This window comes from Esox lucius, chromosome 8 (assembly GCF_011004845.1).
Source record: "Esox lucius isolate fEsoLuc1 chromosome 8, fEsoLuc1.pri, whole genome shotgun sequence".
Classification (NCBI taxonomy): domain Eukaryota; kingdom Metazoa; phylum Chordata; class Actinopteri; order Esociformes; family Esocidae; genus Esox; species Esox lucius.
In genome coordinates, this window is record NC_047576.1 from 31507515 (window position 1) to 31522821 (window position 15307).

The following is a 15307-nucleotide window of genomic DNA, read 5'->3' on the forward strand; positions in this document are numbered from 1 at the left end:
TGATTAACAAATGGGGCTTAGGGTTCCGGAATGTTAAATTCCCAGGCAGTAAATAAGTGTTGTGTCAGCGGTAAGGTGTTTGGTGTACAGCAAATGTTGTTCGACAAATATAAAACCCTGGTGTTTTTTCTTCTGACAAGTGGTGCAACAGCTGGCATACAAACGGTGGTTGTTAACCTTTCATGTTTTATGGGTTGACTGGCGTGGTATGTGTATTTAAACCATGCAGACATCGGTGATGGTCAGTCAGTCTTGCCTGAGCGAACTTACCTACACATTACAAAACATGGAGGATTGTGCTGCTATCAATGTTTTGCGTGAAACACCGGTGAAAGCTAACAGCTTAAACGCAGCTCAGCGATTTGGTAAGAAATTGCAAATGGACCGCAGAGATGCCATCAACATGCCAGCCCCGAAGAAACCGTTGCAGAGTTTAACCCGAATCCATCAACTACACCAGGATATGTTGACACAGGAGTGGAAATTGGACGATGGTCGGATCGGGGGATACATCTTCAACCCAGAGCTACCGGAGGTTGCATTTTATGAATTACCCGAAGGCCAAGTGTTTAAGGCTGGTGTGACCGATCAAATGGTTTTTAATGCCAGTTTATGGGTCACCTTTCGAAAAGTGTTTCATTTGGGGCCAAAACAAGGCCCACATAATACAGTAGATGTACTGTTTAAAGTTGTCGAGGGGCTGAAAGAGTATGACTCTGTCAGATTGGAGTTATTTCCGGAAAATATCAGCGTGTTAGTTTGTGACTGCGGACTGATCGACTGACCTAAGACCCCGAAGCCCCGCCTTAAGCCAACACCTTCATCAGCACAGCATAAAAACCGACAGACCGCCGGTGACATTCAAGCAGTCGGAAGAATTTACGAAACATGTCTCAAGATTACAACCAAGCGGTGATTGAAGAACCCAAGGCTGAGGACTGGCTGTGTGATGCCTGGTATGACAGCGCTGAAGCCTTCTACGGAACCCCTGACCCAGACAGCTCGATTCCACCGGCATACCCAACAAGAAACTACCATTGGATTGACAGGGTTGGTGATCAACTAGGTCCTCTTTACCTGTCATACCTTTCAAATGCTAACAAGAGTTATCACAAAATGGACAAACAACTTGCACCAAAAATTTTAAAGATCATCAAAGCAACAATGGGTATGATTCTGGATAATGTTGTTGGGGCTATTCTACACAAAGCATGCATCGGATGCGAAGTGGACCGTGACTGAAACATGTGTTGGTCAAGGCTTTGAACGCATCTGGTTTTCACACACCGATGACTGATGTTCACGAGGCCGCTGAGAACTTTCTGCACGAGCTCAAGTTGGAGCCGAACATCACACAGAGACTGAGTGAGAACAGGGATGAGTACATGGACACATTTAATGAGGATGTTGTATGCGACGCAGCGGGGTCATGGTGTGATGAAAGCAAAGAGTCTGTTGTCTAAGGCCAGGGTAGCTTCAGTTCTCATGTTAACATGTATATAAACAAAGACTATGAGAAATCTGAATGTTTGTGTAACTTTTCTGAATATATTGGTTGTGTAATTTCGAAAACTCAAATAAAACGTTGTTAAACATGTATTAATTCTCATTATTGCTCGAACACTCTACGATGTCTGAACAGGTTATGAAAAGTATTTACTATGACCCGGCAAACCCTGGAGCTTATGTGGGTAGAGAGGGTTTGAAAAGAGCATACTTGGAAAAAACCGGGGAGATCCTCAAAAATGGTGAAGCCGATGACTGGCTGCTCGCCCATGATACATACACGGCCTGTAGCTATACATTTTAAAAGAAATAGAGTTATTGTTCATGATATAAATTCACAATTTCCGCTGGATTTGGTTGACATGAGTGCTTACAGTGTGGAAAACGATAACATGAAATTTGTGTTAACATGCATAGATGTATTAAGCAAATACGCATGGATTCGCGTGCTGAGAAATAAAAGCGCTATAGAGGTAAAGCGAGCATTTGAAGACATATTAAAAGAAGGAAGAACACCACAAAAAGTCCAAACGGACAAGGGGAAGGAGTTTTTTTATTCACATTTTGAAACGTTGATGAAGAAGTACAACATAAAACATTCCTGGAAATGAAGTCAAAGCGAGTATCGTTGAGAGGTTTAATAAAACAATTAAATCACAAATGTGGAGGTATCTGACAGCAGCCAACACTCACCGCTTAGTTCGTGGGTACAACCATAGCTACCATCGGTCTATTAAGATGAAGCCTGCTGACGTTTGTGAAGAAAATGTTAGATTAGTTCTCAAGAACCTGTATGGCACAACATTAACGAGAAATGGTAATCAAAGCTAAAAGTTCCAGGTTGGGGATACTGTGAGACTCTCAAAGCTGAGAGGTGCGTTTACAAAAGGTTATGAAAAAGGGTACACAGATGAATATTTTACAATAACAGAATGCATTCCTCGGGTACCTCCTGTATATAGAATAAAAGATTACGATGGTGATGTGATAGTTGTGACCTTTTATGAACAGGAATTGCTGAAAATAATCGTGGCTAAGGATAAAACTTTTAAAGTGGAAGCAGTTTTGAATGAGAAAGTACAGAAAGTACGGAACATACCCCACAGATATTCTGGCGGGGTTTAACACCCTATACATCTAGGGTGCTGTCCCTGCAATGCTCAGGTCAGAGCTGAGTGTTGCAAATGGGTAATTACTAAAACAGAACAGAAAAGCAATTCCGCAGACTCTACACCAAGCCATGCTCACAGGGATTCATGAAGTTAACCTTGGCACTGAGAAAGGTTAAGGCCAGACAACCACCCTCTAATAGGTAAAATGTTTTCCTTTACTCTTATCAGACTGAAACTTTACAAGTTGCAATTATTCAGAAATGCAAGATATGTTTGTATTACAAGTTTTATTTATTTAACTATAAAAATATTAAAATGAGGCTAAACTAATTTGTATATCACGAGAATATGTTTTTCAACACATTACTTCAAACTAGAATGTTTATAGTTTTTCTGTTGTGATAAGACACCCAATGCTCAGACCTTTACAGAACAGTTAATCAAAATATTGTTATTTCATGAAATTATTAAAAAAACTATATTCATATGTATGACAGATGCATATTTTGCCTATATTTACAGATAAAATGACACGTCAAATTTAAAGTCTGTGTAAGTCTGGCTATAAGACCTAAGAACCTGTGTGTGGAATATTGTGAAATGGATTGGCACATTGAAAACAGAAATAAGGATAATGCATCTTTCAACACAAAACACCAGATACACAAAGTATGTAGACAAGTATGGATTAGCCAACAATATGCTCTGGAAAACAAGCTTTTGAATGATATATGATTCAATATGGAATGCTTTAAAGATAATGGTTGAATGTCAACATGAAACATGCTAACAATTACAACGTTTTCGCTAGGTCTAGTTGATGGAGTTGGGATAAAATGATATAAATCAAGTATTTATATAAATTATTTTCAAATTATTTGCATTTATCTGATGTCGTTGTCACTACTAGTAGCATGAGGCGGTAACTGCAGCCCATTCAGGTTGACAGGCAGTCTAGCTGCTCCAGGATGGTTTGCTGTGTTTGCTGTTTCTCCCAGTGCAGTCTCTAGAGCATGGAGGAGATACTAGGAGAAGAGCTGTTACACAAGGAGAACAGGACAGGGGTGGGGCACTGCCAGAGCTCTACAAAATGAACTCCAGTGGGCTACTGGTGTGCATGTTGCTGACCAAACTGTCAGAAACAGACTCCATGGGGGTGGCATGAGGGCTTGACATCCTCTACTGGGACCTGTGCTCACAGCCCAGCACAGTGCAGCTCGATTGGCATTCGCCAGAGAACACCAGATTTGGCAGGTCTGCCATTGGCGACCGTTTTCTTCAGAAATGAGAGCAAGAACACAGTGAGCACATATGACAGATGTAAAAGAGTCTGGAGTCTCCTTGGTGAGCGTGATGCTGCTTGGAACATCATCCAGCATGACCGGTTTTGCGGTGGGTCAGTGTTGGTCTGGGGAGGAATATCCTTGGTGGGTCGCAGAGACCTCCATGTGCTAGCCAACAGTACCTTACTGTTAGGTACCGGGATGAAATCCTGAGACCCATCCTCAGACCTAAAGCTGGTGCAGTGGGCCCTGGGTTCCCTCTGGTGCAGGACAATGCCCAGCCTCATGTGGCCAGAGTGTGTAGGCAGTTCCTGGATGACGAAGGCATTAATGCCATTGTCTGGCCCTCACAATCCCCAGAACTGAAACCAATTGAGTACCTCTGGGATGTTATGTATCTGTCCATTTGACACCGCCAAGTAGCGCCACAGACTGTTCAGGAGCTAACTGATGCCCTGATCCAGTTTAACTGTGCGATTCAGACTCAAATCATTTGATTGGATTTTCATGTAGGTCTCTACAGACAAAGCAATTATATTGATTTTTCATACTCTTGTGGTCGTATTTACATCTGCCTCAGTTCAAAGATTAAATACATTCAGTAAAGATTTTGATTTTACTGTGCATACCCTTTGAGAGTTTCCACCAAAAATAATTTAAAGCTTTTATATATATATATATATCTATATTTGACTTCAAATAAATGAATTATAGTTTAAGGCACAGGTGTCAAACTGATCCACAGAAGGCTTAATGCTGGTTTATTTTTTTTATCTGATCATCTCAAGAAGGTTTTCAACTTGTAGTGCTCACACTATTGTTTTGGTTTTTAGTTATATTATTTACAGATTGCAGCAACCTACTAACCTGATTTTGTAATATGCTTTTCTCTGTAATATCTAGAAGTAAAATGTCGATTGTTACAAAAAGAAGGAACCCTTTATAAACCTTCTGGACGCAGTGTCTTCTATCCTGATGACAAGTTAGAAATTAAATGTCCAAAAGGCTTCTGGGATTTTTTCTCCAAGACCACTGAAAAAGAAGTGACATGCAATGACGATGGAAAGTGGTCATCTTCTACAGATTGTGAACGTATGTTACTACTGGAGAATACTCAAGTATAATGTGTTGAGAATATAACACATCAAATACCACTTGGGTATACACTGGTATTTGAATTAGTATTACGGTACCAGTATTGTATCACTAACCCTAAACATCTCTCATTTTAGAGATAACCTGTGCTCCCCCAGATGATACTCTTGTTAAGTATGGCAGGTGGGATAGAAGATGGAGGACAGGAAGATTTGAAGAAAAAAAGGATTATCAATGCAGATTTGGATATAAACCCACAAATGGCGCAACTTTTGCGGAATGCACAAATGATGGCACCTGGACCCCAAATCCACTCTGTCAAGGTGCAGTATTTTAAAGAAAGCCATATTTCACTGTGATTCAGTTATATCATACTTACATTATATACAATATGTTTGGACAATTTATGTAACAAAATAGTATGAAGAGTATTATGACTAAAGACACTGTTGTGGAAATGAATAAGAAAAGTATGAATACCAAAAAAGGACCTTTATTCAAATATGTATAGATGAAGAAGCAACATAAATTCTTACAAATAAACAAACTTGTATCTTAATTGAACAAAAAAACTCCATAAACTCTGGGGATACCAAGATCTCTCATAGTATAAGAGATCTCTGTTGACCCAGTTGCTCAGTTTTAGAAAGAGAGGCCTGATTACCATTTGCTCAAATTTACTCCACTGCATCACTGATCAATAGGGTTGAAGTCTATTAGACTTCTATTGTTTTAAGAAATGTAATTGGGAACACACTGGTGTTAGAATTTATATTACTGTACATGTATTTGATCCCTAATGGTGAACATCTCTCATTCTAGAGATAACCTGTGCTGCCCCTCATGATAATCTTGTGAGTCACACCAGCCTGACAAGATGGAGGACAGGAAAATTGAATGACCAAAATGATTACCAGTGTAAGCCTGGATATAAACCCACAAAAGACGCGACTTTTGCGAAATGCACAGTTGATGGCACCTGGACCCCAACTCCACTCTGTGAAGGTGCAGTATTTTGAAGAAAGCCATGTTTTAATTTCACTGTAATTAAATTCCATTAGACTCCATGCTTGGACATATTTCCGTAATTCCCCATTTATAACCCACACCGTGTATAAACCGAATGAATTTTATAGCTTTGTGTGCATACAAACCTGAGTATTAACTGCACCCATATATAAGAATTGACCTCTCGCAAAACCCCTCCCCCAAATGACAATGTCACCTAACGATAACGTTATAGTTATTTGTGCAAATGTGATTATTTGTGCTATGATTTACGTGCTTCTACTACATTAGCTAGATAGCTAGCTACCTATAATATTCACTTGTTATGTTGGGGCACTCATAGGCTTAACTTCAACAGATGACTTTCTGCTGAAGTTGATAGGATGATGTTGACTGATAAGAGTTTAATAATAGCTTTATAAACAGAACTTACCTGGCAGTGCAAGAGCGTGACTGGACCACAATGCTTTGCTGTTCGCATTTCAGTTCATGGGGTTTCTCATCATTGATAGAGATCTGTATGCTTGTTTCAGTAATTATGTCCATGTCTTTGTTTATTTGTATACTGAAAACATATCCTTTCACTCACTAGTGTAGCATGGTGGTGCCAGGCCGAGGTGCAAGCTGTCCGTACCCCCCCCCCCCCCACCAACACCACCCCCATTTCCAGAAGATCTAAGTCGTGAACAACACAAATGGCCAAACAATGATATTATTGTACTGGCTTCATATTAGTTATATAAGTAGTTAGTGTAGGGTATAATGTGTCAGAATGGTGATTTATGGCCCTGGGGGGCGGGACTTCCATATTGATGTGACAGGTGGGCGGGACATCCGGTTTGTAGGGTGGGACTTCCTGTATGACGCATGTTAGGGTGGGACTTCCTGTATGACGTATGTTAGGGTGGGACTTCCGGTATGACGTATGTTAGGGTGGGACTTCCGGTATGACGTATGTCAGGGTGGGACTTCCTGTATGACGTGTGTTAGGGCAGGACTTCAGGAGTGACGTATGCATGTCCGGTGACTTTGTGATTTATGATTACATTGATGTGTCAGTGTTTGATGTTTTACAACACCTGATGAGCAAACCAGACTAGTGTTATAACAGGTGGGTTATGTTTGATGATTAACAAATGGGGCTTAGGGTTCCGGAATGTTAAATTCCCAGGCAGTAAATAAGTGTTGTGTCAGCGGTAAGGTGTTTGGTGTACAGCAAATGTTGTTCGACAAATATAAAACCCTGGTGTTTTTTCTTCTGACAAGTGGTGCAACAGCTGGCATACAAACGGTGGTTGTTAACCTTTCATGTTTTATGGGTTGACTGGCGTGGTATGTGTATTTAAACCATGCAGACATCGGTGATGGTCAGTCAGTCTTGCCTGAGCGAACTTACCTACACATTACAAAACATGGAGGATTGTGCTGCTATCAATGTTTTGCGTGAAACACCGGTGAAAGCTAACAGCTTAAACGCAGCTCAGCGATTTGGTAAGAAATTGCAAATGGACCGCAGAGATGCCATCAACATGCCAGCCCCGAAGAAACCGTTGCAGAGTTTAACCCGAATCCATCAACTACACCAGGATATGTTGACACAGGAGTGGAAATTGGACGATGGTCGGATCGGGGGATACATCTTCAACCCAGAGCTACCGGAGGTTGCATTTTATGAATTACCCGAAGGCCAAGTGTTTAAGGCTGGTGTGACCGATCAAATGGTTTTTAATGCCAGTTTATGGGTCACCTTTCGAAAAGTGTTTCATTTGGGGCCAAAACAAGGCCCACATAATACAGTAGATGTACTGTTTAAAGTTGTCGAGGGGCTGAAAGAGTATGACTCTGTCAGATTGGAGTTATTTCCGGAAAATATCAGCGTGTTAGTTTGTGACTGCGGACTGATCGACTGACCTAAGACCCCGAAGCCCCGCCTTAAGCCAACACCTTCATCAGCACAGCATAAAAACCGACAGACCGCCGGTGACATTCAAGCAGTCGGAAGAATTTACGAAACATGTCTCAAGATTACAACCAAGCGGTGATTGAAGAACCCAAGGCTGAGGACTGGCTGTGTGATGCCTGGTATGACAGCGCTGAAGCCTTCTACGGAACCCCTGACCCAGACAGCTCGATTCCACCGGCATACCCAACAAGAAACTACCATTGGATTGACAGGGTTGGTGATCAACTAGGTCCTCTTTACCTGTCATACCTTTCAAATGCTAACAAGAGTTATCACAAAATGGACAAACAACTTGCACCAAAAATTTTAAAGATCATCAAAGCAACAATGGGTATGATTCTGGATAATGTTGTTGGGGCTATTCTACACAAAGCATGCATCGGATGCGAAGTGGACCGTGACTGAAACATGTGTTGGTCAAGGCTTTGAACGCATCTGGTTTTCACACACCGATGACTGATGTTCACGAGGCCGCTGAGAACTTTCTGCACGAGCTCAAGTTGGAGCCGAACATCACACAGAGACTGAGTGAGAACAGGGATGAGTACATGGACACATTTAATGAGGATGTTGTATGCGACGCAGCGGGGTCATGGTGTGATGAAAGCAAAGAGTCTGTTGTCTAAGGCCAGGGTAGCTTCAGTTCTCATGTTAACATGTATATAAACAAAGACTATGAGAAATCTGAATGTTTGTGTAACTTTTCTGAATATATTGGTTGTGTAATTTCGAAAACTCAAATAAAACGTTGTTAAACATGTATTAATTCTCATTATTGCTCGAACACTCTACGATGTCTGAACAGGTTATGAAAAGTATTTACTATGACCCGGCAAACCCTGGAGCTTATGTGGGTAGAGAGGGTTTGAAAAGAGCATACTTGGAAAAAACCGGGGAGATCCTCAAAAATGGTGAAGCCGATGACTGGCTGCTCGCCCATGATACATACACGGCCTGTAGCTATACATTTTAAAAGAAATAGAGTTATTGTTCATGATATAAATTCACAATTTCCGCTGGATTTGGTTGACATGAGTGCTTACAGTGTGGAAAACGATAACATGAAATTTGTGTTAACATGCATAGATGTATTAAGCAAATACGCATGGATTCGCGTGCTGAGAAATAAAAGCGCTATAGAGGTAAAGCGAGCATTTGAAGACATATTAAAAGAAGGAAGAACACCACAAAAAGTCCAAACGGACAAGGGGAAGGAGTTTTTTTATTCACATTTTGAAACGTTGATGAAGAAGTACAACATAAAACATTCCTGGAAATGAAGTCAAAGCGAGTATCGTTGAGAGGTTTAATAAAACAATTAAATCACAAATGTGGAGGTATCTGACAGCAGCCAACACTCACCGCTTAGTTCGTGGGTACAACCATAGCTACCATCGGTCTATTAAGATGAAGCCTGCTGACGTTTGTGAAGAAAATGTTAGATTAGTTCTCAAGAACCTGTATGGCACAACATTAACGAGAAATGGTAATCAAAGCTAAAAGTTCCAGGTTGGGGATACTGTGAGACTCTCAAAGCTGAGAGGTGCGTTTACAAAAGGTTATGAAAAAGGGTACACAGATGAATATTTTACAATAACAAAATGCATTCCTCGGGTACCTCCTGTATATAGAATAAAAGATTACGATGGTGATGTGATAGTTGTGACCTTTTATGAACAGGAATTGCTGAAAATAATCGTGGCTAAGGATAAAACTTTTAAAGTGGAAGCAGTTTTGAATGAGAAAGTACAGAAAGTACGGAACATACCCCACAGATATTCTGGCGGGGTTTAACACCCTATACATCTAGGGTGCTGTCCCTGCAATGCTCAGGTCAGAGCTGAGTGTTGCAAATGGGTAATTACTAAAACAGAACAGAAAAGCAATTCCGCAGACTCTACACCAAGCCATGCTCACAGGGATTCATGAAGTTAACCTTGGCACTGAGAAAGGTTAAGGCCAGACAACCACCCTCTAATAGGTAAAATGTTTTCCTTTACTCTTATCAGACTGAAACTTTACAAGTTGCAATTATTCAGAAATGCAAGATATGTTTGTATTACAAGTTTTATTTATTTAACTATAAAAATATTAAAATGAGGCTAAACTAATTTGTATATCACGAGAATATGTTTTTCAACACATTACTTCAAACTAGAATGTTTATAGTTTTTCTGTTGTGATAAGACACCCAATGCTCAGACCTTTACAGAACAGTTAATCAAAATATTGTTATTTCATGAAATTATTAAAAAAACTATATTCATATGTATGACAGATGCATATTTTGCCTATATTTACAGATAAAATGACACGTCAAATTTAAAGTCTGTGTAAGTCTGGCTATAAGACCTAAGAACCTGTGTGTGGAATATTGTGAAATGGATTGGCACATTGAAAACAGAAATAAGGATAATGCATCTTTCAACACAAAACACCAGATACACAAAGTATGTAGACAAGTATGGATTAGCCAACAATATGCTCTGGAAAACAAGCTTTTGAATGATATATGATTCAATATGGAATGCTTTAAAGATAATGGTTGAATGTCAACATGAAACATGCTAACAATTACAACGTTTTCGCTAGGTCTAGTTGATGGAGTTGGGATAAAATGATATAAATCAAGTATTTATATAAATTATTTTCAAATTATTTGCATTTATCTGATGTCGTTGTCACTACTAGTAGCATGAGGCGGTAACTGCAGCCCATTCAGGTTGACAGGCAGTCTAGCTGCTCCAGGATGGTTTGCTGTGTTTGCTGTTTCTCCCAGTGCAGTCTCTAGAGCATGGAGGAGATACTAGGAGAAGAGCTGTTACACAAGGAGAACAGGACAGGGGTGGGGCACTGCCAGAGCTCTACAAAATGAACTCCAGTGGGCTACTGGTGTGCATGTTGCTGACCAAACTGTCAGAAACAGACTCCATGGGGGTGGCATGAGGGCTTGACATCCTCTACTGGGACCTGTGCTCACAGCCCAGCACAGTGCAGCTCGATTGGCATTCGCCAGAGAACACCAGATTTGGCAGGTCTGCCATTGGCGACCGTTTTCTTCAGAAATGAGAGCAAGAACACAGTGAGCACATATGACAGATGTAAAAGAGTCTGGAGTCTCCTTGGTGAGCGTGATGCTGCTTGGAACATCATCCAGCATGACCGGTTTTGCGGTGGGTCAGTGTTGGTCTGGGGAGGAATATCCTTGGTGGGTCGCAGAGACCTCCATGTGCTAGCCAACAGTACCTTACTGTTAGGTACCGGGATGAAATCCTGAGACCCATCCTCAGACCTAAAGCTGGTGCAGTGGGCCCTGGGTTCCCTCTGGTGCAGGACAATGCCCAGCCTCATGTGGCCAGAGTGTGTAGGCAGTTCCTGGATGACGAAGGCATTAATGCCATTGTCTGGCCCTCACAATCCCCAGAACTGAAACCAATTGAGTACCTCTGGGATGTTATGTATCTGTCCATTTGACACCGCCAAGTAGCGCCACAGACTGTTCAGGAGCTAACTGATGCCCTGATCCAGTTTAACTGTGCGATTCAGACTCAAATCATTTGATTGGATTTTCATGTAGGTCTCTACAGACAAAGCAATTATATTGATTTTTCATACTCTTGTGGTCGTATTTACATCTGCCTCAGTTCAAAGATTAAATACATTCAGTAAAGATTTTGATTTTACTGTGCATACCCTTTGAGAGTTTCCACCAAAAATAATTTAAAGCTTTTATATATATATATATATATCTATATTTGACTTCAAATAAATGAATTATAGTTTAAGGCACAGGTGTCAAACTGATCCACAGAAGGCTTAATGCTGGTTTATTTTTTTTATCTGATCATCTCAAGAAGGTTTTCAACTTGTAGTGCTCACACTATTGTTTTGGTTTTTAGTTATATTATTTACAGATTGCAGCAACCTACTAACCTGATTTTGTAATATGCTTTTCTCTGTAATATCTAGAAGTAAAATGTCGATTGTTACAAAAAGAAGGAACCCTTTATAAACCTTCTGGACGCAGTGTCTTCTATCCTGATGACAAGTTAGAAATTAAATGTCCAAAAGGCTTCTGGGATTTTTTCTCCAAGACCACTGAAAAAGAAGTGACATGCAATGACGATGGAAAGTGGTCATCTTCTACAGATTGTGAACGTATGTTACTACTGGAGAATACTCAAGTATAATGTGTTGAGAATATAACACATCAAATACCACTTGGGTATACACTGGTATTTGAATTAGTATTACGGTACCAGTATTGTATCACTAACCCTAAACATCTCTCATTTTAGAGATAACCTGTGCTCCCCCAGATGATACTCTTGTTAAGTATGGCAGGTGGGATAGAAGATGGAGGACAGGAAGATTTGAAGAAAAAAAGGATTATCAATGCAGATTTGGATATAAACCCACAAATGGCGCAACTTTTGCGGAATGCACAAATGATGGCACCTGGACCCCAAATCCACTCTGTCAAGGTGCAGTATTTTAAAGAAAGCCATATTTCACTGTGATTCAGTTATATCATACTTACATTATATACAATATGTTTGGACAATTTATGTAACAAAATAGTATGAAGAGTATTATGACTAAAGACACTGTTGTGGAAATGAATAAGAAAAGTATGAATACCAAAAAAGGACCTTTATTCAAATATGTATAGATGAAGAAGCAACATAAATTCTTACAAATAAACAAACTTGTATCTTAATTGAACAAAAAAACTCCATAAACTCTGGGGATACCAAGATCTCTCATAGTATAAGAGATCTCTGTTGACCCAGTTGCTCAGTTTTAGAAAGAGAGGCCTGATTACCATTTGCTCAAATTTACTCCACTGCATCACTGATCAATAGGGTTGAAGTCTATTAGACTTCTATTGTTTTAAGAAATGTAATTGGGAACACACTGGTGTTAGAATTTATATTACTGTACATGTATTTGATCCCTAATGGTGAACATCTCTCATTCTAGAGATAACCTGTGCTGCCCCTCATGATAATCTTGTGAGTCACACCAGCCTGACAAGATGGAGGACAGGAAAATTGAATGACCAAAATGATTACCAGTGTAAGCCTGGATATAAACCCACAAAAGACGCGACTTTTGCGAAATGCACAGTTGATGGCACCTGGACCCCAACTCCACTCTGTGAAGGTGCAGTATTTTGAAGAAAGCCATGTTTTAATTTCACTGTAATTAAATTCCATTAGACTCCATGCTTGGACATATTTCCGTAATTCCCCATTTATAACCCACACCGTGTATAAACCGAATGAATTTTATAGCTTTGTGTGCATACAAACCTGAGTATTAACTGCACCCATATATAAGAATTGACCTCTCGCAAAACCCCTCCCCCAAATGACAATGTCACCTAACGATAATGTTATAGTTATTTGTGCAAATGTGATTATTTGTGCTATGATTTACGTGCTTCTACTACATTAGCTAGATAGCTAGCTACCTATAATATTCACTTGTTATGTTGGGGCACTCATAGGCTTAACTTCAACAGATGAATTTCTGCTGAAGTTGATAGGATGATGTTGACTGATAAGAGTTTAATAATAGCTTTATAAACAGAACTTACCTGGCAGTGCAAGAGCGTGACTGGACCACAATGCTTTGCTGTTCGCATTTCAGTTCATGGGGTTTCTCATCATTGATAGAGATCTGTATGCTTGTTTCAGTAATTATGTCCATGTCTTTGTTTATTTGTATATTGAAAACATATCCTTTCACTCACTAGTGTAGCATGGTGGTGCCAGGCCGAGGTGCAAGCTGTCCGTACAGGTGTAAGGTGTCCCTATTCACCATGCCACTTACTATGCCCCTGACAATTAAATGGCTTTTGTGTACGTGAATACAACAAGAAAACAGTTTAGAAATGTTTTGAAATACTAGACCAGCAACTTGAGCTCCAAAAGAAATTACAACAAATACAAATAAATGCTGTAAAATATCCTCCCGAAAACGACGTACAAACTTCCTCTCCATCTCCTTCCCTATATTTTCTTTTTTACATAGAAACTCGATTTTTCTTGTTTTCTTTTAATTTGTGCATTCTATGGCACATACAACACAAGAAGAAACCACAATATAAACACATGATCATCAAATAAATAATAGCAAAAACGATCAATGAGAATGTTTTCATGCGAAATAAGTAGCCTACGTTATCAGATTAGCAATGATTATTGCTGCATGTAGGACAGCTTGCTAGTAAGGTAGGAGTGCAATTGCTTTTAGTAGCTATTCTAGTCACAAGTGTTCATGATTTTAATACAGAATGTATATTATGCAATGAACAGTCTGTTTACACTGACAATAACAACTACAAAGATAGCTGCAAGATGTAGGCTAAATATACCGCTGAAGTCTAGCCAGAAGCATAGTATAGTCCATAGCCAGCTCACATAGTAATGTTAACAATGTATTCTCTAATTGGTAATGTAATTGTTTCCCCTAGAAATGAAAGAACTATGTCCACCTTTGACAAATGGATTCATAGTAAGGGAGAATGCCAGTAGCAGCACATTCTACTATTCCTGCAATGAAAATTTCAAACCATCTACTGGGGGTTGGTGGGGTGTGGCAACATGCAAAGATAAAAAATTGTCTGGAGATCCAACTTGTATTGGTGTCAACAGAGGTATTGACAGATATTATCTCTTCAAAAAGTAGATGAAATACATCAGTAGAATATATTTTCCTCTACATTTGTTAGAATATTCTGAAACTCAATCTTATGCCTGTAGGTAAAATTAACTGTCAGATCCCTGACATTCCCAACTCAAAAGCTGTGAGCCAAAATAATATGAAAGTTACTTGCAAAGATGGATATACATTGGTTGGTATGAATACAATAAAATGTACAAATGGAAAATGGGAAACACCCTTACCAGAGTGTAAATGTGAGTAGATGTTATTTTTACTACTTGACTTAATATGAATGTAGTGGTTCTGTACATCGGTATTTTTGACCTAGTAACGTTGAATATTATTTTTTTCTTCTCTTAAAGTTACATGTGGTCCTCCACCTAAGGTTGACAATGCAATTGTTAAAATTCCATATCAAAAAATATTTATGGAAGAATCTAGAGTGAATTATGAATGCCGGAAGGCATTTGTAATGGATGGGTCTCATGAAATTACTTGCATAAATGGGATTTGGACTACTCTTCCAACATGCAAACGTAAGTATTGATCATTGTTTTATTCATTCAGTAACCCATGTAGATGTACACATTCTAAAAAGTTAAATATTATTCCAGTGTTCATGGAGAACAAATATTCTCAAACGCCAACACAAAGTTTCTTCACTCATA

At 39.5% G+C, this 15307-nt stretch overlaps 1 protein-coding gene across 3 annotated transcripts in view; it reads left to right on the forward strand.

Annotated features, from left to right (window-relative positions):
- Positions 1-15307, forward strand: part of LOC109615428 (complement factor H-like) — a 62352-nt gene that overhangs the window by 17951 nt on the left and 29094 nt on the right. For 2 of the 3 annotated variants that reach the window (XM_034293606.1, XM_034293607.1), the window contains exons 5-13: positions 4805-4993; positions 5134-5319; positions 5819-6001; positions 11937-12125; positions 12266-12451; positions 12951-13133; positions 14449-14631; positions 14738-14893; positions 15002-15175. In XM_034293606.1, coding sequence (XP_034149497.1) covers positions 4805-4993; positions 5134-5319; positions 5819-6001; positions 11937-12125; positions 12266-12451; positions 12951-13133; positions 14449-14631; positions 14738-14893; positions 15002-15175 — 1629 coding nt within the window. The remainder of the gene's footprint in view (positions 1-4804; positions 4994-5133; positions 5320-5818; positions 6002-11936; positions 12126-12265; positions 12452-12950; positions 13134-14448; positions 14632-14737; positions 14894-15001; positions 15176-15307) is intronic. The other variant, XM_034293608.1, reaches the window with a different exon arrangement.